At 38.8% G+C, this 25,215-nt stretch overlaps 1 protein-coding gene across 3 annotated transcripts in view; it reads left to right on the top strand.

Annotated features, from left to right (window-relative positions):
• The first annotated feature begins 508 nt into the window (after window positions 1-508).
• The window catches only part of tesk2 (testis associated actin remodelling kinase 2), a 36,117-nt gene continuing 11,410 nt past the window's right edge, over window positions 509-25,215 (top strand). Inside the window, exons 1-8 of one of the 3 annotated variants that reach the window (XM_085377326.1) lie at window positions 509-917; window positions 5,434-5,564; window positions 5,676-5,846; window positions 6,103-6,216; window positions 12,667-12,788; window positions 16,095-16,143; window positions 22,518-22,664; window positions 23,918-24,000. In XM_085377326.1, the coding sequence (XP_085233452.1) occupies window positions 5,724-5,846; window positions 6,103-6,216; window positions 12,667-12,788; window positions 16,095-16,143; window positions 22,518-22,664; window positions 23,918-24,000 (638 nt within the window). In that variant the 5' untranslated portion in view covers window positions 509-917; window positions 5,434-5,564; window positions 5,676-5,723. Of the gene's footprint in view, window positions 918-1,157; window positions 1,209-5,433; window positions 5,847-6,102; window positions 6,217-12,666; window positions 12,789-16,094; window positions 16,144-22,517; window positions 22,665-23,917; window positions 24,001-25,215 lie in introns of all 3 variants that reach the window. The other 2 variants (XM_085377325.1, XM_085377324.1) reach the window with 2 other exon arrangements.

The raw sequence follows: 25,215 nt of genomic DNA, 5'->3' as shown, positions 1-25,215 counted from the left end.
TTGCGAGCAGAAAAAGTCATTATAAATAAGACTTATTAAATATATGGTGCTCAAGTTTGTGATTATTTTACCAGGCAATACGTGACCACACAAAATAGATCAGAAGTCTTAACGTATCACTGAATGAAATCGTTTTATTGGGTAATAAACCAATAAAATGTCACATGTAAATGGGATGGATTTAACAAAAGCAGTGGGGTTGCTGGAGTTGTCAACAAAAACTTTAAAAAACAAACTAATACAAGCTATTGGGCAATTCAAAGTACAAGTACAAAAATACTTTGAAATATAAATGAATAAGGGTGAAGTCGTTGTTATGAAACATAGGCAATGAACTTACCAAGACATTGCTGAGGGTTCCACTTATTTTTTTAAAATTGTATATGATGGTACATACCGGTAGGTATATTTCTCTCATTTTAACTAACGCTCGCGCAAATTTCCGCGTGCTCATTGGCTTGTAGACGCGCCAGTCGAATGTGGGCGGGGCCAGTGGGAGTTACTTGGATGAGAGACGAAAGACGACGGAGCTGTCAAACACCAACAATCGACTGAAATATTATCCCGGGCGGTACAAAAACACGGTCATTTGGTCATTTGTGGATACAAGGACAACATAAGCAGTCTCTGAATTGATTGTGACACTTGAGCCTTTGGGAATTTGGACTTTTCAATCGTCGCGACGAGAAACTTCTTGTTTGTGTGTGTTTGCAGGATCCAGGGGCTAATGTCTGTTAGCTCTCTGCTCAGCTCCAGTTTTGTTGACAAACTAGCCCGTCCGCTAGTCACGAAGCTAGCCTCGGTCCCAACCCTGCTGTTTTGGCGTTAATTGGACGTTTTCTTCAAATGGCACCTGGTAAAAGACACGAAAACGAGTTTGCACTGTTACTGCAAACACCTCTATGAAATAAAAACAGGTGAGTCAGCTGAACTCGAGGGGAACACACGCCAATGCTGACTGTTTCTTCTGTGGTTTGTTTACATTTATGTCGCGGCCAAAAAAACACTTAAAATAACAGAAGAAATGCTGATCGAGAAGTTCATTATTTAGCATATTATTTATACTTTACAAGATACGAATCATGCTTTTCCCCCTTCACTCGTGCTGTTTATGGCTCTCACGTATATAAAGTAGGTTTTTCCCCTTCACTCCACAGTGCCTGTCCCCTCGGTTTGTTCCATTATTTCAAAACTCTGAAGAATGAGAGGTATGCATTGGTATGGTATTCTGTAATAGATTGTGGTCAGATGTGATGCTATTCTCTTTTGTTAAAATTGATCTTGTTTACATTTTTGCATGGCTTTTTACAGTTAGTTGGTATCTATAACTCACCAAACAAAGGGCCTATCAGATTACTGAAATGCTGAAAATTGTTTACAGAAATTATCATTAGAGACTATCATAACTTCTACATTGTGTTTGAATGTAGTGAAAACAGGTCTGTGCTTATTGCTGAGCTGTGTATGCAGACTCTTACACGTTCACTCACGCCCATTTAATTCCTCTTGCTCCTCAGAGACACTAACCCTAGCTACAAACCTGTCATTAGAGCATCACTTAAGTACTTTTTTCTTTTTATTTATTGCTGACATTTTCTATTAGTCTCTGATCCACTGAGACACAGTGGCATGGTGTTCAGGCCCCCAAACTACTGTTAAAACATTTGGCCTGAGGCTGCTTTGGTGATGCCCCATCTGTTTCAGAGTAGCAACAAGCCACATTTTACAGACCCCAAGAAAAATTCTGCCTTTGAAATTTCCACCCTTTTCCTTTAGTGTGGTGTTTTTTAAGTGCACGCCTTTTGGATATGTAGGCAACAGGGTATAGTTTGGAAACAAATATAGTTATGAACTCTGTTGGTTTGCCTACATTTTCTTTTTATCATTTCCAGTGTGATAGAGGGTTATCGTATTGCTCAAAATTACAACTTTCTGTAGTATGATCCTATTTTTTTAATTGGACTAAGTCATGTTGTAGTATGCAGCTGTGGTTGTTTCCCCCATAATTGAATTCTTTTTTTATTGCCAGGAAGTGACTATGAATGATGTGCGTTTCATTTTTACCTAATGAGTAGGTGTTTAAATTATTACTATGGTTGTCATCATCTTTTGCCTATAAAATAATCATTCTGACTGAAAATCCTTTTTTAACCACCCACTAAAGATCAGGCTTTTTCAAGTATCATGTGTATGTCTGAAGTGTTTGTGAGAATGGGAAGTTTTTATTTAGTCAGTTAGGGCAGCTTTGACCATTAATGTGGGTGTGTGAATGCAGAAGCTCTTCTTTGTTGCTTCTCGGTTATGAATATAGGGAGAATTTATGTTCTACTTGCTGACCTATTCTTGTCTACTCAGATACAGAATAGATGTGATGTATCTGTGTTCTTGGTCTTGGACGGAAACCCCACTGAAATTAGATAGGAACGCTTGGGCCTGGTACTTGTGGCTTGCATTTTTCTTGGCACAGCCACTTTTATTCCTGCTGTACTGTTTCTGCAAGGCATAAAATGAGGTGTCGCTGTTAGGGGGAAAAAAAACAGAAAGAGGAGGATGAAAAGCCTTTTAAGGATGTGGCTGGGACAGAGAATGATCTCAGAAATTGTCCAGTAGGAGTACAGCAACTCTCTTAAGAGTCTAGTGTCACTGCTGTTTTTAGGATCTTATGAAACCTCATCTGGGCCCAACATTGACTTTTGAATTTCTGCTTTGGTTTAATGGGCCTCTTTAGTATATTCATTTAAAACACTGCACCTGTTTTAAGCTTTTGTCATTATTCCTCTCAAACACAGAAAGGCCAGAGTACATAATGACAGTATTTATAGTATTAGCGATAATGTGAAGTCCGACTTCTACGTATGAGCTCATTGTTGGAACCCATACTTAAAGGAATCGTTTAACCACAACACATAGTCTTTGTTTACTTTCTGTTCTTACATCAGGGAAGAAGTTGAAGTCAAATTTCCACATTGGCGCAACATTATGCAAGCGTTTCTAAAATAGCAAAAGTGGATAAGAATAAGGATGAAGTCGTTGTTAAAAATACCCCTTACAATTTCCTGAAACCCAAAGTGACATCATTAGATGTCCACTTTTTGTTCATTCACTAGTTCAGAGCCTTTTTTCATATTTTGAGCTTTTTTTCTTTCTTTTTTTTTTATGAGATCATGAGTCCACAGAGCTCAGGCTCAGGCGGAGAGAGTTCCAGAGTCTGCAATTGTTGCAAAAGCTCTGTCTACTTTGTTTGATGCACAGTCAGCAGGCCCTGATCACACGACCTCAGACACCTGATGGGGATATATTGATGTTAACGTTCTCTGATATCCCCTGGTGCTTGTCAATGCAGAGTTGATACCAGAATCTGAAATGGACTTTGAAGTTAACAGGGAGCCAGTGCAACAAAATCTTACTTTCAGCGACATACTTGCTGGGTAGTAGTTATAAAAATGTTCCTAAATGTGCTTAAAAATGTGCAGAAGAGCCAACAGGTATAACAGAAACAATAAAGAACTTGTAGGCAAGAGAAGTGGAGCATGACGTGTACTTAGAAGCAGCCACAAAAAAAGAGTCATTCAGACACATCTGAAGAGAACTAGGCCCTGATACACCTACCTACTATCTCAGCCTATCAATGTGATGGTCAACCATATGCAAAGTAGATGTCAAGTCAGAAATCAGAATCTTTATTGCCATTGTAGCAATAAAACATTGAACATTGAAAAATGAAAGTGCAACATCGTCATCCGGTACCTTTCTGTGTGGACAAGGGAAACAATAGTTTTGTTTTGCGACATCAAAAGTTTACGCCTGTGTCAGACTGTGCCCCGTGTTATTGTTTGTAGCCTTATGATTGGCCAACATTTATATACAGTTAGAATTATTGCTACCTGTTGCACCTGACATCATTTTTTTGTATTGTCATGTAGATGCAGACATCTTTAAATATGCAAGCAGAAAATCCCTAGTGGCAAAACTTGAGGTTGTGAAATATTTTTATTGACCTGAACACATTCAATCCATAAAATCAAACTCAAAATCATTTTAATTTCTGACTTCCATGGATAAATGGAACAAACTCCAGCTTTAAATTCAGCTGGCAAACAGTTTATAATTGGATGCTTCTTTCATTATTACATTAACATTAACAGGTCACAAGCAATTTACTGCGTGAAAGTTATTATTTCTCACTGAACTCTGTTCTTATTTAAAGGTGTATGTTCTATTCAGCACACATAAGATGCTCAGTCGTCAGGTCAATTTTTCACTTACTGTTGAGACATAGGATCTGAAATATGTCTTCAGTGGAAATGTACAGTGAGTGGAAATTTTCTGCTTATGACCTTAGGTGAAGGAAGGCATTTTTTTGTGTACTCTTCAGCATTTATAGGGAAAGATTTATAGAGTGGCTCAACATGTTTTTATCAGCTAAAGAAATCTTCCTCTAGCTTGACGTATTCTTAAGATATGAAAGCCACATTGTTTACAGGCATTTAAAGACCTTTAGCCGCAGACGTGCTTTCCTGTTCCCCTTTGTACCCTGCTGACTTTGTTTTGGATGGCAGAAAGGTCCAAGACCTGAGCTATTCCTTGGCTAATCTCCCATAATTGGACAATGGGCCCCTATTACAGCCATTTCATTTGAGCCTGTTGAGTAATATTGGCTTGTCTCGTCCCTCCTGAGACAGGACCCAGTCCAAAGTTGCATTTGCTTTTAAATATCTTTAGAATAACATGAAATTGTAACTTGCTCCTTCTTTATTGTTTAGGACTATGTGTAAGACTGCTGGTCAATAAGGAGCCATAAAATGTTCAGGGCACATTCAATACCAAAAAGTTGTAGTAAAAGTACTGAATTGACTTAAATTCAGTTTGCATAGGTCTTAAATGTGTCTTTTAGTCTCAGACATTCTCTAGACATTTTGTTTTTGTGACATGACTGCATCAAAAAGGTCTTGCTTTATAGTTAGATAGATAGATCATGTCAAAAGGACCATTTTAAATATACAAAAATCTTTGTTAAATAGGCCTGATGACTTGAGATGGAGGATTTATGGGCCACCAAGTCTCGGCACCTGAAAATAGCGATGAAGTAAACCATGCTTGATAACATGCTTGTGAGTCACTGGAAATCCAAAGACGGAAGTTTAACAGCAAAAATGATCAGAATGTAGACTGATACCTGGAGATAAGTAGATATTTTTTATGAAAACAATATTTTTGTCATTTGGACACTTTGCTTAAACTCATTCAAACACTTAAAATTTTTCTTACTGTTCATTTTATGTTTCACTTAAAGTGGGAATAAATGTTAAAGCCTTAATTTGCATTTGCTTATACCTCTCATTGGCTACAATGGCTACTTCAATCAGCAGCATAGAAAAAAAAAGTCTGCCATGAAGCTTACTCATTAAATTTCTTCTTTCTTTCTTTCTACAGGTCTCCAGGGATACAACATACCTCTGTCAAACATGTGAAATCCTTATTTGGGTGAAGTTCTCAGTTACAAGCAGTGATGATTTGGATTACTTGGAAAATTCTTGGGTTCAGATTCAGAAACAGAAGTCTATGTGTGTGATATATTTTCTCCCGCAACACAAACTGTGCAAATACTGTTCTGCCGTGAAACCCTCGGCTCCGCGAAAACCAACCAGTCCACTTGTCATGCGGGTACATTACAGAAAAACACCCATAATACCCTCACTGGTACCACCGTCATTCACGTCACCATGGAACGGAATAAACGCAACTCCATTGCTGGGTTTCCTACACGACCTGAACGCCTCAATGAGGACAGAGATGATATCGGAGGGGTAGGAGTGTGTGAGATGGGAATGGCTCCACCTTTGCAGGTTGGTTTTTAGTTTAGTTTAAAATTGTTACATGTTATACACTATACAGGACTCGTGTGCACTCTACAACTCAATGTAAAGCCAGTGTAGAGCTTGGACAACAGTATAATTATAACCTGTACAGTCTAGTCTGTACTTAGCTATAGATTAGTGGCTTTTTTCAGAAACTGTTTCTGACAACCTCTTCAGCCCAAACAAAGTTGTGGTATGGTCCTGCAACATGCTCATCAAACATGTCCTTTTCTGTGTTCTCCAGGTGTCTTCCCCATCATCCTACCGAGCCCTCATCAGTGCCTTCTCCTGTCTTACACGCCTTGATGACTTCTCCCGCGAGTGGATTGGCTCAGGATTTTTCTCTGATGTATTCAGGGTGTGTAGAGATCAGATATTACCTCACTCTTTTCTCAAGTTCAGTCTTTTCTTTCACTGTCTTCTCATTTTATAACCATGCCTCATTTCATACCTCAAGCAAGAGTGTCAGATTTGACCTCAGCTGAATTCTTCACCCTTGGTGCCTGACATAGTTTTATTTTGTGATTCGATTGCACTCAGTCTCATTATTAATTAGGCTCTGCTAAATGAAGCTGCAGCAGAAGAAACTTTTTTTTTTGGTCTGTTGTATTATCAGTCCACCATGACAGTTACAAATTTTTGCATGACTCATTGTGGTTTAGATAAGCAGTGTGACTGCTCATCTAGGAATAGAGCCCGATTGCATAAATTAGAAATAAATGATGATGGCCTAATAATGTTTGACTTTGTTGGTTTTAGTATATCATCAGATGCATTCTTTGTTCGGGGTTTATTCTAAGACAGACAGTAAAGACCGATCTCTTGTTTCTTAAAGGGGTAACATGGAAGACAAAGGTGACAACATTGGGGTAAAGGGTTTATCTTATTCATTAAGAAAGTTAAGACTCCCTTTTATTTCACTCTATTTATCAAACTGTTAGGGGTGGGCGATAGAAACAATAAAAATTTGGCCAACGATAGAGATTTTGACTATACCGCTCTATCGCCATAGCGCATGTTGATGATGTCGTCAAGCTGTGCCTGTTTTGGTCGAAAGCATCGCAGCGGCTACAACCATTATCATCTGCAAATTATGCCGGGCGACAGTCATAGCAAAGAGATGAAGCACTTTTAAAATATGGGGAAAGCCAAAAACTGCGCTTCCTCCACTTCCGTAACATTGATTCATTAATGTTGAATTCTCTCGCAGCTGTTCTGTTCCCATGTTGTTGCAGTATATTAATAACTAACCTTGTATTGTGGATGAATAATCTCAGTTGTTCTCCTTACTGAAGCTTGGCCCATGTATAGCATCCTGCTATGCGATTGCATTTGTCCCTGACCACCAGAATCCCTCACGTTAACTTTTATCGAGTGGAAAAAAAGTTGGTGTTCATCCTCCAGCTTCACTGTGCTAATGTTATGCTAACATAGCTGTGTTGCTAGCAATCACGTAGCACATCATTATATACCAGGTAGTCCAACTTCAGTAACCCTGCAAACGCCACTGCTGTTTAGTTTTCTGTCTTCATTTATGTTGGAAATGGTAGCAGAGCTGTACATTTTAATTAGTTTCAAAAATCTCTCAGTCAGAACATGGTATGTCATGTTTAGCTGGAAACTAGCGAGCTAACTTCCTGTTAACTTCTAATTCTGTTAAATGTAATAAATTCTGTTTTCATGGATGCCTGGATGTTAAACTTAATTGTTACACCTGGTAAAGCAGCAACGCTGATGATTTTATTAAAGATGAAAGAATTTAGACTGTTTTTAACTCTGTGTTCGTTTGACTTTGGGACCTGAAGAGGAGTTTTGGACCCAGATTACTCCGCGAAGCTCCTCACTACGGCAGCCGTAATGCTCTGACAATCCATCAAGAAGTGCGGCTTACCAAAGTTGTACTAAAACATTTTTTAACAGATTTCTGCACACCAAAATCGGTTCGAGGTCAGTAAGCACAACCAGAATTCATACATAAGGCACACTCTCGATTTTTGAGAAAATTAAAGGATTTTAAGTGTGCCTTATAGTGTGGAAAATACGTTATACAGAAGAAAATAATATATCACGATATATATATATATTAGGGGTGCAACGATACACAAAATTCACGGTTCGGTTCGGTTCGATACTTTGGTGTCACGGTTCGATATTTTTTCGATACAAAAAAAATGTTCATGCCTTCTAAATTTGTCATTTATTAAAATTATAAATATATATTTTAACTCAAAAGTACAGTTTTTAAATTTAACCCTAACCCTTGTACGTGTTTTTTATTTTGACAGCGAATGCGCACCTGCGGACCACTTATGTGCAGCCCTGGTTATTTAGCTCGTCATATTGCAGCCACAGAAATTCTTTTGTCCATGAAACCATAAAGCTGCACTTTCTTTTTGCCTTATAGTCTGATTTGTCATAACTTCTCCGTTTTGTGGTAAGCTTTTCTTTGGCTGTCACTTCTTCACCCTGACCTGTCTTATTTGGCTCAGCAGAACTGAAATGCTTTTACACACTCACTCACATAAGCTCAGCGATTCTCTGCGCGATCAACCTCTCACATGTTTAAGCTTGCTGCGGGAGATTTCACTTGTCATGTTTGCATAGTAAGCTAACGATTAATAAGACGATGTCAGAGGAATTGGTGCACAAATTATCATCACTCACAGATCAGTGCTGTCGCTCTCTATACACAGTTCACACGATTGCAAAGTGAAAGCAAAAAAACAAGCGCAAATTCAAACGCGATTTCAATATGTCACATATTGACAGTGGCTCACCGATGCCAATGACATAATTACCCAGCTACATTTCCGAAAGAATGCAAAAGCATTGACATATATTTTTCTTCCTACAATAGCCCGACTGGAAAAATCGCTAGCTCCGGGACGTCGGGCTAGCGATATTGCAAGCCCTGTATCTGATTGAGGAATCACTCATCTTTGGAAAAGAGAGTTTATTACAGAGAAATGTCTCTTTCCAAAATAAAAGCTATACTATCCGCTTCTTCTGGGCTATATTCTCAGCAGCATAAGGAGAATCATGTGCTAACAGCTGTCTAAATGACTCGGCTAAAGTTAGTAGCATGCTTGTTGTTTTTGTCTTTGCACTAGGATGATGTCGGCGTAAATGTGCAGTCATATTCGTTGTGTTCCCACTAGTGCTTTCAGGTTAATCTCGTTGAAATGACCTTAACGCCACAACACGGCAAATCTCCGTTAACGAGCTACCGCCGATCGCCCCGTGCATGGGGCTAGACGGCCAACACGTTAACGAGCTAACTGCGCTAACACACTAGTTCCCACCCATGTAATTGAGCATTGTGTGGCACATCCAACATACTGTTTTACTTTAGTCCATGACTCGCTTACCTTCAGGGTCATACGCCACATGAAAACCAAAATAATTCCAAACACCACATCTGAATGAGGGTGGGGGAGGTGCCCTGCGCTCTTCCTTCTGACGATGCTGTCTGTGTTGAGCGCTCAGTGGATCTGCGCTCGACAGTGCAGCCTAGGCGGAGTAGTCGAACGCAGATTCACTGAGCGCTCAACACAGACAGCATCGTCAGAAGGAAAGTTGATAAAATAAATTACAAATGTTGTATTGTTCGATACATATGCGTACCGAACCGAAAGCACTGTATCGAACGGTTCAATATCGATACGAATATCGTTGCACCCCTAATATATATATATATCGTTACCGCACGTTTTTCAAATTATACCGTGATGTGGATTTTAGGCCATATCGCCCAGCCCTACAAACTATTATAATTTATTTTTCCTTGTTAGCTTTTGTGTATTGGAATTTCAACTTGGCTTTAGTGCAGGAGGATTGGCCATGTACTGGATTGTATGCAACATGAGACCTCCAGTGGAGATGACCTGCTGTGACATTTGGTTTCCATTGTGTCGTGGGTGGGCTGATTGATGATACTGTTGTTGTCTGACAGCCAGTGGTGTTTGAGTGACGTGTGTGTTGTTAGGAACAGCTCAAGCTAATCCAGAAGATTTGTATTGGAGCGAATCTAGGTATATTGTAATTGGTTTTTATTAGCCATATTAAGCTTGTAGAAAGTGCTGTTATTCAGCACTATTCTAACCCATTGTGTAGTTTGTATGCCAGCTCTCAGAAACATGCTATTGTTATTGATGTAAAACCCCTGGAAGTTATTCATAACTCACAGTGCTGCAACTGGGCTAAAGAGTGGATTAAAAAAAACAAAAAATAAACAAAGCAAACACCATTGATGAATGATTTTAGAGACATTTGGGGTGTGTTTCATTGAAGGGAAACAAGCATAATCACTGTGAGATAAGCATTACTCACTTTGTTTTCTATACTGCTATAGAAAATGATCAGAGCTGAGGCAAAAGAAGGAGTTTAAAGAGGAGGGACAGATTCGGGTGGATCCTGGGGTGGTGTGGAAAGACTGATGAACGGGATGTGGTGCTTCAGAAGAGGTTTTAGGTGTTTACTGAGTACAAAGGAAGGCAAGGATGAGGGCTACAGAGGAGAGGAAGAGGAGTTTGAAAGGAGGGGGGGTGTAAGGATTGGTTAGAGGTTGAGTTATTTTGGGGTGGCAGGGGCTTGGTAAAGGGTTTGAGACAGACACTAGGGTTATGGTTTCCATCTGAGAAGGCGAGGTGGAAAAATGGGGAGACACTAGAGAGGAAGATGGGAGAGGGGGAAAAATGCTACCCCTACAGACTTGATGATTACTTGGGCATGATTTGCTGGAGCCCACAGAGGGGAGAAAAAGGGGGGGATGAGGAATAACTGCAGATGGGGGGGATGTGAAGAGTGAGGAATTGGGGGTCGGACGGATGTGGGGGAGGAGGCCTTTAGAGGAGTGGCCATCTGTTGTTTCTGCTGTCCTGTGGTGGGGACTGTCGGCTCTTTTAGCCATGCCCACTCCTTTGAACTTGAACAGAGACATTTTTGTTTGTGCATGTGTGAGACACAGAGAGAAGTCGATACAGAAAACTCTCACAGACTAAATTCAAGTTCATTATATTTTTTGAAGTTCTGCTTATACACGGTATATAATAGTGATCATCTTGCACTAAGTAATGAACTTGCAGTGCAGAGGAACTAGTGTTATTCTGTATACTTTCCTTTAATTGTTAATGTTGCCTGCATAATCCACATTGATTTTTGCCTGTGTTGTCAAGTTCCCATCCTACTGATGGGATATCACAGTGGCTGTGTAATGGAAGATAGCTGCTATAAGATGACATAAATTTGCCATTTATTTATTTATTTATTTATTTATTTATTTATTTATTTATTTATTTATAGTGAATATAAGAGCGTTTTTGGGACTGTATACCCCCCTCCCCCAGTCTTTATTGAATCTAATCAAATGTAGCAGTTTTTAAAAAAGGAATGCACGACTAAAAGTGACCAAAACTCTTTTACTAACAAACCATGTTTATCCAGCATCCAGTATTGAGTAAGTGTCCAAAACAAACCAACATATGTGACAGGTGAACCTTTGTTCTTGTAGTGGTTCATGCTTTACCAAACAAAGAATGCACAATGGCCCATACAGTAACACTGGCAGCACTGAAACCTTTTATTCACTGTGCAGTTTAAAATGATCTTTGAAGTGTTGGTTTAAGTTGCTGCAGAATGAATGATAGCATAACTGCTATACTAACGTGCCAGTTAGCAGGTCTGGTTTGCATGCGTCTATGAATAATTTTCCACAGTTAACACCTCATCTGGAGCTTATGATATTTGAATAGTTGCCTTATGTACTGAAGCTCATCTTTCCGTAGATACAGGATTAATTTAGGCTTTTGAAATTACTTTCTTAAAAGCTTTTTAAATGCTTCTGATGGGAGGAAAGAGTTTGCATGTGCAGGTAGATAGATTTGCATACAGTGTCTTAGTCAATTGGTTCTCCTGACGTCTAGACAGGCACATTGGGGCTTTCTACCTTTAATAGTAACCACAGGAATCTGTAAAATAATCTGTGTTTCCTTCAGTAGATATTAAATATATTAAGCAAATTGAACTGCTGATATTTTAGAAAGTGTGTGTATGTGTGTGTGTTTGTATTTGCAATGGCTCCAAAGTATATCTTTAAATTTGGGATAAAAACAAACAAAATCAAAATCTGCATACACGTCTCTATTTCGTGTTACATTTGATGTTGATTAAGAAATATTTGCTTCTAAATTTTGATTCAACTTTCTTGGTTTTGACTTTTAGGCATTTAAATTTAAACATGCTACCAACATAGCACCTCTTGCTAGTCAATTGCAGTCAATGAAAAATAAATGCTAGTAGATTGTTTAAAAAAAAAGTGTACTGTACTGTTTCAAAGCTTCAACGGGAAATGTTTTAAAGTTGTCACAATCCAATGACCTGTTAGGTTTGCCGTGCTGGGATAGTCTCCAGCCAGCCATGGAGGGATTGAGTGTGATGCCACAACTATGTAACAAATCAATGGAAACTAAATCCTGACGCAGAATCATATAAAATTGATTGTGGAGCACTGACCTGACTGTTTCCTTTGTCATGGCTGGTCAGCATTGACTGACCTCATTTCACTTCTCTTTTATGTCCTGCCCTTTGTTTTTTTGGCTTCCTCTGTTTTCTTGCCTGAAGAACCAGATTTAATATTTTTTTGGGTTATAATTGCAGAAGAGCTTGGTTGCAAGCTGTTCAAGGCCTTAACTGTTGTGCTCATTTTAGGCATTATGCAGTCATAGTTAATCTGCCCTAGATATGAAGGATGAGACAGTGTTTGGTTGTATTTGACTGTAACTGAACACATTTTCATTTGACTTTTTTCCAGGTACGTCATCGAGCTTCAGACCAAGTTATGGCTCTGAAGATGAACAAGCTCAGCAGTAACAGGGCTAATATGTTGAGAGAAGTCCAGCTAATGAACCGGCTTAATCATCCAAACATACTCAGGTTAGTAATCGAATAAGAGTAATTTATTTTCCAGCCAGGGCTCTTAAAAATAAATAAATAAATAAATAACCTTTGTTAATTGAATCTTAATTTAAAATGTTGGTTGCTTCTAAAAGCTGCATTAATTTAACTTTTAAAACAAAGCAAGCAAAATCATTATTTTGTTCCAGATAATTATTACGTTATGGTGCAGATTTTAAGAAACTCATTCTTAGTAACGATTTCAGAAACTCTAGATGATATTCAGCACAAATGACTGTGTGCAGAAAATAATTTCTACTAACACCTGCCTGTGTGATGATAAACAAAATATATTTATAGTCTTCCACCCCCTTCACCACCACTTCTCTTCTGTCATTTGCTCATGTGCTTGTGGTTGTGACCTGTTTCCTTTGGGGTTGGTTTGAAACTGTGTCAAACATAGAGCCTATTAGCAATGGATTTTCTAAGCTGCCAACTCCTGTTAGGGTTTCACCAGATGCCTGGAGGCAAGAAGCAAGGAGGGCCCTCTCTGTCACAGGGAAGGGGAAAGGCAGAAGCTGTATACAGTCATGAACATTTTCTTTTCAGTTATCTGCTGTATGATTGGCAAAGTGTCAAAAAGTTGGTGACATTTGTGGTCCTTGCTGATTTGTGTTGTCTCCATTTAACATTTTTCAGAATTAAAATAGAAATCAATGTCAAACCGTTTTAAAAGTGCAGTCACAGTTTTGCTTTTCTTCTTCTTTTTGGACCTAGTACTAAATAAATAGTAACACAGGTAAGCATGATGCATTGATAGACTTAACAAGTGCCTCGCTTAGCCAGAGATACCTGCTAAATAGCACCAAGTAATGTAGAAATAAAGTGGATACTGTCCTAATAGTATATTAACTTTAAGCCTTAATAAAATTCAAAGGGGTGAGATATACACAAAAAATTGGCTACATAGTGCAGTAGTTTACATGTTTGCTTAACAAGTGAAAAGTTCCCAGTTCGATTCTAGGAGGAGACACAAATGTCTTTGGGGTTGCATCAGAAGAAGGCATCTGATGTTAAAGTCTGCCAAAACAAATGTGATCCCCTGTGAATAAGTGAGCAGCTGAAAGTAGCTTTTTTTCACTCTGTGCTGTTCTTGTGAAAGGGAAAATTGGATACATGTAGCAAAGCCTGTTTTAGTTGCAAAGTTTTAACATGGGATTCTAGAGGACTTGACTTACTTTTGCAGCCTCAATTTGCCATTTAAGGAACTCTGATTTTTGGAATTTGTTTTTGGGCTTCACTTTTCAGCGCCACAGGTTGCAACTTGGTCAGAACCTAGGCATCATGATGAAATTGACTTTAAGTTCCATTTTCTTTAAGATCTAACTTCCTGTTGAAGTTAAATGCACATAATCTTTGGCCACTTTCAACTTTGAATCCATAATTACGCTGCTGTCCTGCTGACTAATTTCTCTAATGTCCTTAAAAGTCTTCTGTTTCTGTAGTGTAATGCCACTTTTCATGACTTTATTTTGTTTTGCTTTGTTTAAACATTAAGAACATTGACATAAATGGACAAAGGCCAAAACAAAACTGGAAGCTAGTAAAGATCTAAAAAAGATACATAAATATGTGAAGCCTGTGGATTTGAGCAAGGCTGCCTCTGTTAATAGTTAAAGTTACTTATGTATGTATAACTTTGCATAATCATGATTTTTCCCAGTCTTTCAGTTAGTCAGTTGTTACAGTTTTCTTTGCAGCTGCCAGAAGAATCTTACACAGGTATTAGTGTTTTGGATGTACATGTCCTTTAAGGTGTATAAAATCAAATGTGCTTGTGGAATTATATAACCAATGGCTGCTGTCCAAGAAAAGTTTTAGTTTTCCACATCTAAAAAATATGAATAGTATATTTTAGTTCTTCAGATTGTATTTGTTTTATGGTTCTTAAATGCAGATCTTATCCATATTTAAACCTCTTCAAATGACATCTGTGGTAAAATGCAAAGGTGTTTAACTTTAATTTTACTGCAGGAAAGTATGGAAAGTGGGTACACTTAATAAAATGTTGAATATGAGATGTTATTTCAATTAGAACAACTGTTTTGCTATAAAATAGGTTTGTTATTTTGTCTTTGTAGTAAATATTTCACATTCTACTTTGGGCATGTGTGTGGGGGAGTGTGTGTTTACGGCCATGCACACATATGCATAAATATCTTTGTGTGTTCACGGACACACAAGCACACATCGTTTACAATGCCATCTTTGTTAAGCGTGCTTCATGGTTTGTGTGTCTGTGTGCTAACAAGCTTGCACTGAGGGGGTCATTGTTAGCTTAAGTCCAATAAGGGCCCACAGAGTTGACCTTTTCGTTTACTTCAGAATTATGAGGTCCTCAACTGAGTTTGTGAACAGTTGGTTCATGTGTTGCTCTGGACACACACACACACACACACACACACACACACACACACACACACACACACACACACACACACACACACCATTAGATTTCAAGTGAAGGGGTACACAGCCCTCTCTGGGCTCAATTTATTTTATAAATACAGATGAATAAAAAGTCATCCAAAATTGAGGAAGAATGATCTGACATGATAAGTTGAGGCTGTGTTTATCCTTGATTAAAGTGTTTGTCATTGTGGTAGATTTAATTATTTAGTTTAATATCAGAAATTGAATTTGTCAGTGTGATTATGAAACACTGACACAACAGAAAGGGTGTTAGCGTGATTGTGGTTTTGTTTATTACTATATTAAAATTTGCAGGAAAGGCAGAGGGAGAAATGGAAGGAATGCAGGTGAAGCAGCTGAGCTGTTATTATCCTGCTGTTATGAGACTGTCTGACAGTAATCACCGGTCCGGTCTTGCCTATTGGAATTTTAATCTTTTCTCAACTGTTGTTGCTGCTTTCTTCTCTTCACTCATAACAGAAAAGGTCACAAAGTATTTTAATCTATTTTTTATACACACTACATAGCAAGTGATTCTATAGTGTAATGGTTAACACATTTTCTTGGCAAGCAAAAGGCTGTTACTTTGATTCCAGCTGGAAGCACAAATGCCCTTTGGGGTTGTATGAGGAAGGGTATCTAGTGTAAAACACCTCCTGTGATAAGGGAGCAGACAACTTCTTCTAGCAAGTTATTGAACTAGTTAGAAACTGTGTTTGTGGCTTGCAAAGATAAGAACATTTGTCTGTCAGTGTCTCAACCACATTTTTCTTTTTTCAAGTCAAACATTACACATATCTTCAATTAATCTTTGAAATGGTGCTTATAAAACATGTTTTAACAACAACATTTTTCATTGCATCTGTCTTCTAGGTTTAAAGGAGTTTGTGTCCATGAGGGCCAGCTTCATGCTCTCACAGAGGTAGGAGAACATATGCACAAACACACAATTTCACACTGAAGCTTCTGTGCACACTAATATGTGAGATCAAAGCGTGGCTGCTAATGAAAGGTCGAGCACTGGGGCACCTATGCTATAATTCTTTTTGTGTTAGTGTGGCTTGTGTGCGTTCTTGTTATTTTCAAGTGAACACCACGTAATCCATGAGCACAACACAGAAGTGCACAAGCCTGTAATTGTGGAAAACCAAGAGAACTGAATGTCCTTATTTATGTGTAACCCTCTGTGTGAGTAAGCGGGAGGGAGAATTTGATACAGGCAACTAATCAAGCTTTCCAGGGAAGGTAAACGTTTGGATATCTTTGTGATTAATGTTATTTAAATTCACATAGCCCAATTTTAGTCACAGAAAATGTCCAATAGACACATGACATATCTGAGTCTGAATGAAAGGATGAGTTGCACAGAACATCAGGTCTTATCCTCCAAATTACAAAAGAATAAACTGAGGCAGAAACAGAACCCTTGGTGGCGTTTATGTTATAGTAAAGGGCCCCTTGTTACCAAGTAGCTTTGATTTTTCTCAAGTCATTCTGAATACTGAACAGTATTCTCCAACATTGCAAGTTGCTTTTTGCTTCTCATGAGTGTTTTTTTGGGGTAATTTAAATAATAAATACAATGGGGTAGTTGTTGCTCGGGAGGTAGAACAGGTCATCTACTAATTTGAAAGTTGGTGGTTTGATCCCTGACTGCTTCAAAGTATCTTTGGACAACTACTGAACCCCAAGTTGTTCACCGGGGTGTGAGTGCTAGATAGAAAACAGGCGTAGAAAAAAGTGCTTCTATAAATGTGAGTGAATAAGAGAAGTTAAAAGCTTCTTTTAACTAATAAAGCTTTTTGCTTCTGTCAGTCTCAGATCTCCAGGCATTCAGACATAGATTTCTTTTTGTCTGTATTTCTGTAACAAAAGGTTTTAACAGGAGTTTATTAGCCTTGTTCTAACCCCTAACATGGAGATTACTAAATTATGAATTAATTAATTTTGAACTAGTAATGTTATGAAAACTACAACTCCTGTTTTCTTGCAACACGTGTTGCACATGTTGCAATAAAATTTGCCCTCTGCTGCTTAATGCAGTGTAAATTTAGTCATATCACAGACTGCGTTTTCTGTTCGATAAGTTTTTAAAATTTTATACACACATAATCTGCCTAATGATGTGCTAATGTCAATCTACATGAACTTTCATTTATACAGATATACATCAACACTTCAGCCACTGATGAGCCAGTTCATCTCTGCAAATGATTATGTATGAATTTGCATGATATGGTCAGTTACATGTAAATGTGGGGTGATAGACATGGGCTATCTGAAGAAAGCATACACTGTTAGAGATGCTCCCGGACTCACACATATGTTCTAAATTACACTGCTGTGCTGCACAGTGAATGTGCTTATTGTAGCCTTGACAAATAGAGACTGACACCAGTTTTATAATAGAACACATCTTGAGATGCTGAATTTGCACATATGGTTGATCGTAGTTGCAAAGGGAAGTACTGCATATTGTACTATGCATACGCACTGTGGTAGGTCTTGTATTCCTTCCTTCAGCGTAAACAGATCCTGTTGTATCGTGTCGGGGCCAAGCTGTATGCTCTGACTCTGGTAGCAGGCTCATGGCGTTTTGTTACCTGACCCCCGCTATGTGGCTATGCTCAGAGGAAGAGGAGAATGAAGTTACTGCATGGCCTCAAGCTGCTTCAGTAACACTGACTGACACGCAGACACAAGCACATCCCATGTTAGCGCATATGTTAGCTTGAAACTGAAACACTGAAGTGCTGTTAGCATTCAAGAGAGCAAAAGTTGAAAATGATAGATTTTATTTTATTATTGTTTCATGCACAGAAAATAAGTCCAGCATGAAAGAGCTTATAAGACACAAATAGCAGAAGAAAGAAGAAAAGAAAAAGAAGAAAATTTAATGGTGTTGGAAAAGCACCATAACTCACAACTGCTAAATAAATAATCCAGTCTGATGTCTTCTCCAGGGTTTAGATATAAAGGCATCCAGTTAATAAACAACCTTTTCATTCTGTCAGTGCACAAAAACATGTCTGGATTTTTAACAGACGTTTTATTAAATAAAGTCGTCCTTAACTCGTCTAAATAAGAATAATCCAGGAGAACACTGAAGAGTACAACCTGCATACCTCCCTTGTATTAATTCTAAAACTTAAAATTTTTTTAGTTTTTTTTCCCCTTCTTGTTTCAAAGATTGGCTTTGAATGGTCTATAGCATATGATAGAATTAAAACCTTCTTCCCCATTTAGGTAAGGAAACCCTTGAGATCTACAACTGTTTTTTAATCTTTATTACATTATGATGATCTGCTCTTTATAAATGTGCCTGATAGTAACTACATAAGGTATACCTGTACATAATTATGCGTTATGTTTTGTTATTAGCTTTGCAAATTGTGCACACATCATTGCTGTTTGTCTTCAAACTTTCCTGTTGGATTCTTTCTATATAGAACTTTCCCCTCCTGGTTCCCTCTTATGTCTGCGCATACACGTGTATCAGGAAGGCTTTTGCTTTTATATATTTGATAAATGTTTCTCCACAGAGTAAGAACAGAATCAGACAAAAACTTTTAAATTTGTCTGTTTTTCCTGGAAGTAAATAAAGAAGGGCCTGAAATTCTCAGAACTGGTTACGGTGGAGGATTTGAAGTCTATTTTATTTTATTTTATTTTATTTTATTTTATTTTATTTTGCCTGTCCCGTTTGGCTCTTTTGCCATCAGAATTGTTGTCTAAAGGCAAAGAAAGATGCCCAACGGATTTACTTTACCAAATTGACCATCCCAGCCTTGCCGTAATGGTCCATTTGATTCACCTTTTATTGTTTATGTTATTTTCACTTGCTGAATACGGGACAGACTTGACTGGGGGAAAGAAGGGGAGAAAGAAAGAGGGAAAGAGAAACAGCTGAGAAGAGGGACGGGGGAGAAGGGCAAAAGACAAAAACCAACAGAATGGGCAGAAAAAAAAAAATGCATATATCGATCACCTGGACCTGCTGAGAAAGAAAAAAGAAAACAAGCAGAAGAGAACAAGAGTAATAGAATAAACAACATCACAATGATATATGGGAATATGACAGTAAATACTAAATATTAAACATTATTGTGCAGCACATAAGATCAACAGAACACAGTGTGCTTTGAGGTAGGAGCCAAAAAGGGTGTAGTTTGTGGGTGTGATCACCCGTGTGTACACCTGTGAGCATGGACGCGCTTTTTTTTTTTTTTTTATTTTATTTTATTTTTTTTTTATAAACGTTCCTTCATGTAATGATCTGCTAGAGGGTGTGGGGGGGCCACAGCCCCGTCCTCCAGGGCATGAAGCAGGTATGGAGGAGATCAAAACTCCAGACATCCAGAGGCCCCCAGAACACAAGAGACCAAGGAAGACCAACAGAGGGGCAGCCGCGCCACTGTCCCAGAAAGAGCTGAGGAGAGTTCCAGATGAGGGCTCACTCAGCAGCCGCGGAGCAGAAGCCAGGGGGAGTTGCAGTGACGCGCCCGTGAGCTCCGCCGGCAGCCAGCCGTGCCTGAGTGACCGAGGAGCCCCAGGCCGAGAGGCCGGGGGCACCCCACCTCCGAAGTGGCCCGAGCGAGCCCCAGGCTCCAGGCCCCGATAAGCGGCCGCCAAGTTTGTCTTCAAACTTTCCTGTTGGATTCTTTCTATATAGAACTTTCCCCTCCTGGTTCCCTCTTACGTCTGCGCATACACGTGTATCAGGAAGGCTTTTGCTTTTATATATTTGATAAATGTTTCTCCACAGAGTAAGAACAGAATCAGACAAAAACTTTTAAATTTGTCTGTTTTTCCTGGAAGTATATAAAGAAGGGCCTGAAATTCTCAGAACTGGTTACGGTGGAGGATTTGAAGTCAATTTTAAAGGATCAGGAAAATGCTACTCTTGGTTAATATAATTTCTCCTCAATTTGCACTGAAATTGGTTTTAACCTACATATTTTATTAAATATGTTTTGGACATTGTGCTGTGCGCTGTCCTCTTGGCCAGGGTCCTCCTGAAATAGTATCTTGGACCTGCATAAATATATATAGGCTATAATAAAGGGTATAATGTAGGATAAATATAGGATATAATAAAAGGAATCGTTGCATGATGTGGGTATTTGGCATCTGCACTGGATTACTGTTTCACAGGCAAATTATCCTTTGAAGACTTAGCACAATGCACAGTGATCTAGACCTCAAAGACTTGCTCTGCTTCTGCTCAGCTTCATTTTAATGCATCTTATATGAACTGCTTCTGCAATCGTAATCTGGGCTAATGGTAAGTCATGACCCATGCCAGGATTATACTGCTGTTTGAAGCTGCTCCCGGCAGCAAACAAGAACTCTTTGTTTGAGTCTTTCCAGGTTTTTTAACCTGAAACACAGACAGTCCTCCAGAACTGTTGTGACCAGCCATACGTTTCTTATTTCCTCAGCTCACTGCATCTTAAATGATCATACTCAGTACTTGCATGGCCCAAACGTGCCATGTTTAATGATCAGTTTGGTGCATCAGTACTTCCATAAACAGGATGAGGTAAATTCCGGGAAATACACAATGCATGAGTGAGAGGCTTTTTAAAATATAACTTTGCTTTTAGTTTACACGACAGGTGCACTCTTCTGTAAAATCGTGTGATTTGCTTTTCTGACTAGGCATACTTTGTGCGTATTCTGTTGGTGTGATTATAAACTGTGCGAAGCAGGGAAGTTGGATTAGTCTTTTTTTTTTTTTTTTTTTAATTGACTGCACTTGGGGTTTCTCCTGTTGTGTTTCTCTGTTTGGAAACTCCAATCAGGCGTAGACAACAGATGTTGAACTCTGTGGCTACTGAGGAATTTACTGGACAAATACTGTAATCCTCTGACATCTTGAAGCGGTGTGCGCATGTGTGTCACAGTATATCTGAGGGTAAAAGACCGCAGGCAGCTCAATATTTTGGGTCCAATCGTCCAGTTGCTTGAAATCCACAAACATCCAAAGGCACAAAAAGCACCTCTGCTGATCCCCTGTAGAAATTGAGAAAGACCGTAGTCCGGTACATGGAATTATCAGCTGTGGAGGTTAAGACAAACATTTCAGCAAACGTATGTGAAGAATATTGTTGGTAGTCACTGATGACAGGACACAGTTTTTACATATTTTTGCAAAATAATTTGCATTCTTTATTCATTTTTTTTTCCTTCAGTTTTACGTGATGTGGATTTGTAGGTTGGCCTATCTAATTTATGTTGGGCTTTGGAATCTAAACCTTTATGACACTTAACCCTGAAATGATCTGGCTAATATTCAGTTTCAGATTCAGCTTGATTGGTATTAATCTGACTAGAAGCCCAGTTTATTTATTGCATTAAGAAGTAGAGTACAGTTTCAGCTCTCATTGCTCTAATTCAACTCCTGTCAGTCATAGAGTAACCACAGTTAAACCCGAGCAACTCCTTATCTCATCTCTCACAGTTTTAACTACAGTTGTTTTTGATATGTGACAGGATTAGAAGGTCTTTGCATGCAAGACCCGAGGTCAGCTACGTTCTTCTGGACCAAAGCTGACGGACAAACTGAAGGCCCCAGCATAGCTTAAACCCACGGAGCAGGTTTACTAATTCGCCTACACGGTGGGCAGATGGTTCCCATTCATGTTAAGGAAACCAGCCATTCTGCCAGCCAGTTGAACAGGCTGCAGGCCAGATTTTGTTCAGGCAGTTGGTCGATACATTACCTAACCCACCAAGCAGGCTGTCAGTAGTCACTGAATCCAACTGATCAGTCCTCTACTCTGAGCTGTCAAATGAGCAGCTAGTAACATGATTAGTCAGAACCTCTGTGCAGCTTGAATTTACCTCTGTATTTTAATGATGGTGAGTGTGATTGCACCACTGTGACTAATGGATTGTAAAGCCAGCAAGTCATTCTGTTCTGTTGCTGGCAACAGGGAGTGTTATCTTGCCATGACTGGAGTATTCACACCAACTCTATCTAATTCCACTGAAAGGAATTTGATATCTCCCCATCTCACTGTTATAATGACCTGTGTAGGAAGGAAATGCTTTGTTTTTCAAGCATAGTAAAGCAGTTCCTGGTTCAGTAATACCAATAATATGAAATAATTTGTTCTTCCGCACATTTTGAAACCATATTGCACGTTGTCTGTTCTCGAGCTTCAGCATTTTAAAAGCAATTTTCTGTGCCCTACTTTGTTCAGGGTTATTTTAGATCTGAATGTAAATCTTGTTTAAAAATAATCTGATATTTACCAGTTAATTTATAGATGTGTCTTTCTCTTCCTGTAGTACATCAATGGTGGGAACCTGGAGCAACTTCTGGACAGCAACAAACACCTGAGCTGGCCAACCAGGGTGAAATTAGCCTGTGATATCGCCAGCGGTCTGGCCTACTTGCACTCTAAAGGCATATTCCACCGGGACCTCACCTCCAAGGTTAGCTAAATGGGTAATTGTGTCATTAAGAGGTGAAACGGGAGCTAAAAATGGTCTGCTTATATCCCCCCAAAATGAACACTTGGACATCTTCAGATTAGAACCCTTGTGGTGTATTTCTTGTAAGTGTTTTTGTGTGGAGAACAATATAAAATGTTTGACTTTGGCTTCTTTATGAGTTTCCTGTGGGGTAGTATATAATGAAATACTAGCTGTACTAAACAGATAATTGTTTTTCCATTTTCTCATCCCAGGATAATATTCATAAGACTTTCTTAGTGTTATTTAGAAACCTTAAAGTATGTTCAGGTGTGTCCCTGTAACACAGTTTACAAAGAGTTCAGCAGGTTTAGGAATAAGTGGAACCTAAAGACCGCTAACACTGTCACATGTGATATTTTGTACCAAGCAGCTTCTAGTTTTCCAACTTGATCCAGAGCCATGTTGGCGCAGCGAGGGAACATGAGCAGTATGCACTCTGCTGTAAAATCATATTTATTTCCTCTCTTTGCTTTTAGCTCTTCACCTGTTTACAAAATAATAATAATAATAATAAGTACCTGCAAAAAAATAAAGCGTGTGAAATTTTCCACTGGACTAGATGAAAACGCAACACGCAAGAAAAGCCTTTTGTGGTCATATGTGTACTCATAGCCTTGCAAATTGTACTTCCTCAAATTAATAGAGAGTCTATTTACTTGGACTCATACCGGTCGGGGAAGTAAATGAACAAAGCAACATTGTCTGCTTTGTATTTAGTTAAAGCTATGCACTGTTCTAAAGACTCTCTCCTCTTATTGTACTGTCCTGCTTTATTGGAGAAATTATTTTGTAGTTTACAGAGCAACATGTTGGTGTACCATTTATAAAGGCAGGATAGAAATCTAGTTGTGCACTCACTGTGTCGTATGTTACTCCAGTCAGTAGAGCTGAATGTTAATGTTCTACGTACTCACAGTTTATTTATATGCCAGTCTGGGTAGCTGTGACTACTAAATGTCACAGTTAAGTTACACAGGGGTGTGCAGACAAAGTTAGAAGTGCATGTGCATTAGAAATTTCAATAAACGGCATATTTACAGCCTGTTAATTTAATCTGAAGAGGAATGTTCAACAGGAAAGATGCAACACCATGTACAGTAATGGTGAGGAAGTAGAGGTTTGGACTGGTATTACTAGCTCACAAAAGTTTTTTTTGGGTTTTTTTTTTTAATGCAACTTCCTCAAGCAAACGTGTCTTTCTGCATTCACAGAACTGCCTGATCAAGAGTGATGACGGCATGTACACAGCAGTGGTGGGAGACTTTGGCCTGGCAGAAAAGATCCCTACCAATCTGTAAGGAGGACTCACTGATCTCAGCACATATTTACACCTGGATCATAACTAGTATTAAAAATAATAAACAGCATTTGGAGGCCGTGCTTCTGGTTTTCTACCAGTGTTACAGTCGTGCTTACTCATACTAACACTGAATCTAAATTGTGTTGTAAAAGGGGCCGGCTGTAACCATGAAGTCATTGATAATTATCACCCAGCGTTAGCTTGATCTGTCCTTGTACCCTTTCATTCACTCACTGTTTTTAGTTTTTACATTTAGCGTGTTTGCGTCACAGCTCTTCTCATCCACCTCGTACTAGACTCAGTAATTTACAGCTGTCAAAAACCACACGTACCCCACGTACTGATCGACAAAGAGTAAGGGAAAACACTGATGAACAGAAGCACATTTAGTAGGTAAAACTGCAGGCTCTTTTTTTCTTTTCAAAACCCCAGATCTAAAATTAGATTGATTTTAAGACAGATGACTCAAAACTGAAGTTTAACAAGGCTGATGTCTGCTAGTACGTAACCAAACTGAGATATCCGTTCGCTTGTTTTATCTGGTTAAAAAAAGTTTATCAAACTTCAAAGCTGTATTGGACCAGTTTTATACTTGCTTGTAGTGGCTACTAACATCTCTAGGTGTGTCACATAGTTTGGTTTATGTAATTTAACTGACTGGGATGATGTCTTTGCAGGGTAGCCTTTTTAGCTTTGTCTTGATTTGTTTTAATTTATCTGCACCACACTTCCATTTGTGTCAGGAATAAATGATCATATTGCTACTCCATTCAAATGCTGCTCATTGTAATGAGTGCCAGAGAATATTGCAGGTCATAAGATTAATATTCTAGCCTGTTTTTTGTTCATTACTGCTCTCCACATGATTATTTTTGTACCTTTCTGTTGTTGCTGTTACAGCTAACTCAGAGTCTTCCTCCTCTTCTTCCTCCTCCTCCTCCTCCTCCTCATATCACTCACAGGGTTATTTACTGACACATAGGTCAGGCACTAACATTAACAGCCGCCTCTACATTTCACATTCTCTTCTTTAGTGTTTTGATAACAGTAGGATAGTATCAGTGCCGGGTTTTACTTTTTTAATCCTGCAGCAGAGTAAAGGAGTGTCTCTGTTTTGTCTTTTCTAAACTATATTCAGGAGCGCTGTGCATAGAGACCAAATAATAACTTATGTAATGCTTTATGCATGTGGATATGTAAACATGTATG

Source organism: Diplotaxodon limnothrissa, linkage group LG18 (genome assembly GCF_057381915.1).
Source record: "Diplotaxodon limnothrissa isolate DT_005_m linkage group LG18, D_limnothrissa_male_GT1.1, whole genome shotgun sequence".
Classification (NCBI taxonomy): domain Eukaryota; kingdom Metazoa; phylum Chordata; class Actinopteri; order Cichliformes; family Cichlidae; genus Diplotaxodon; species Diplotaxodon limnothrissa.
The sequence above is the reverse complement of the archived record's forward strand: the minus strand, read 5'-3'. Positions and strand labels throughout refer to the sequence as shown.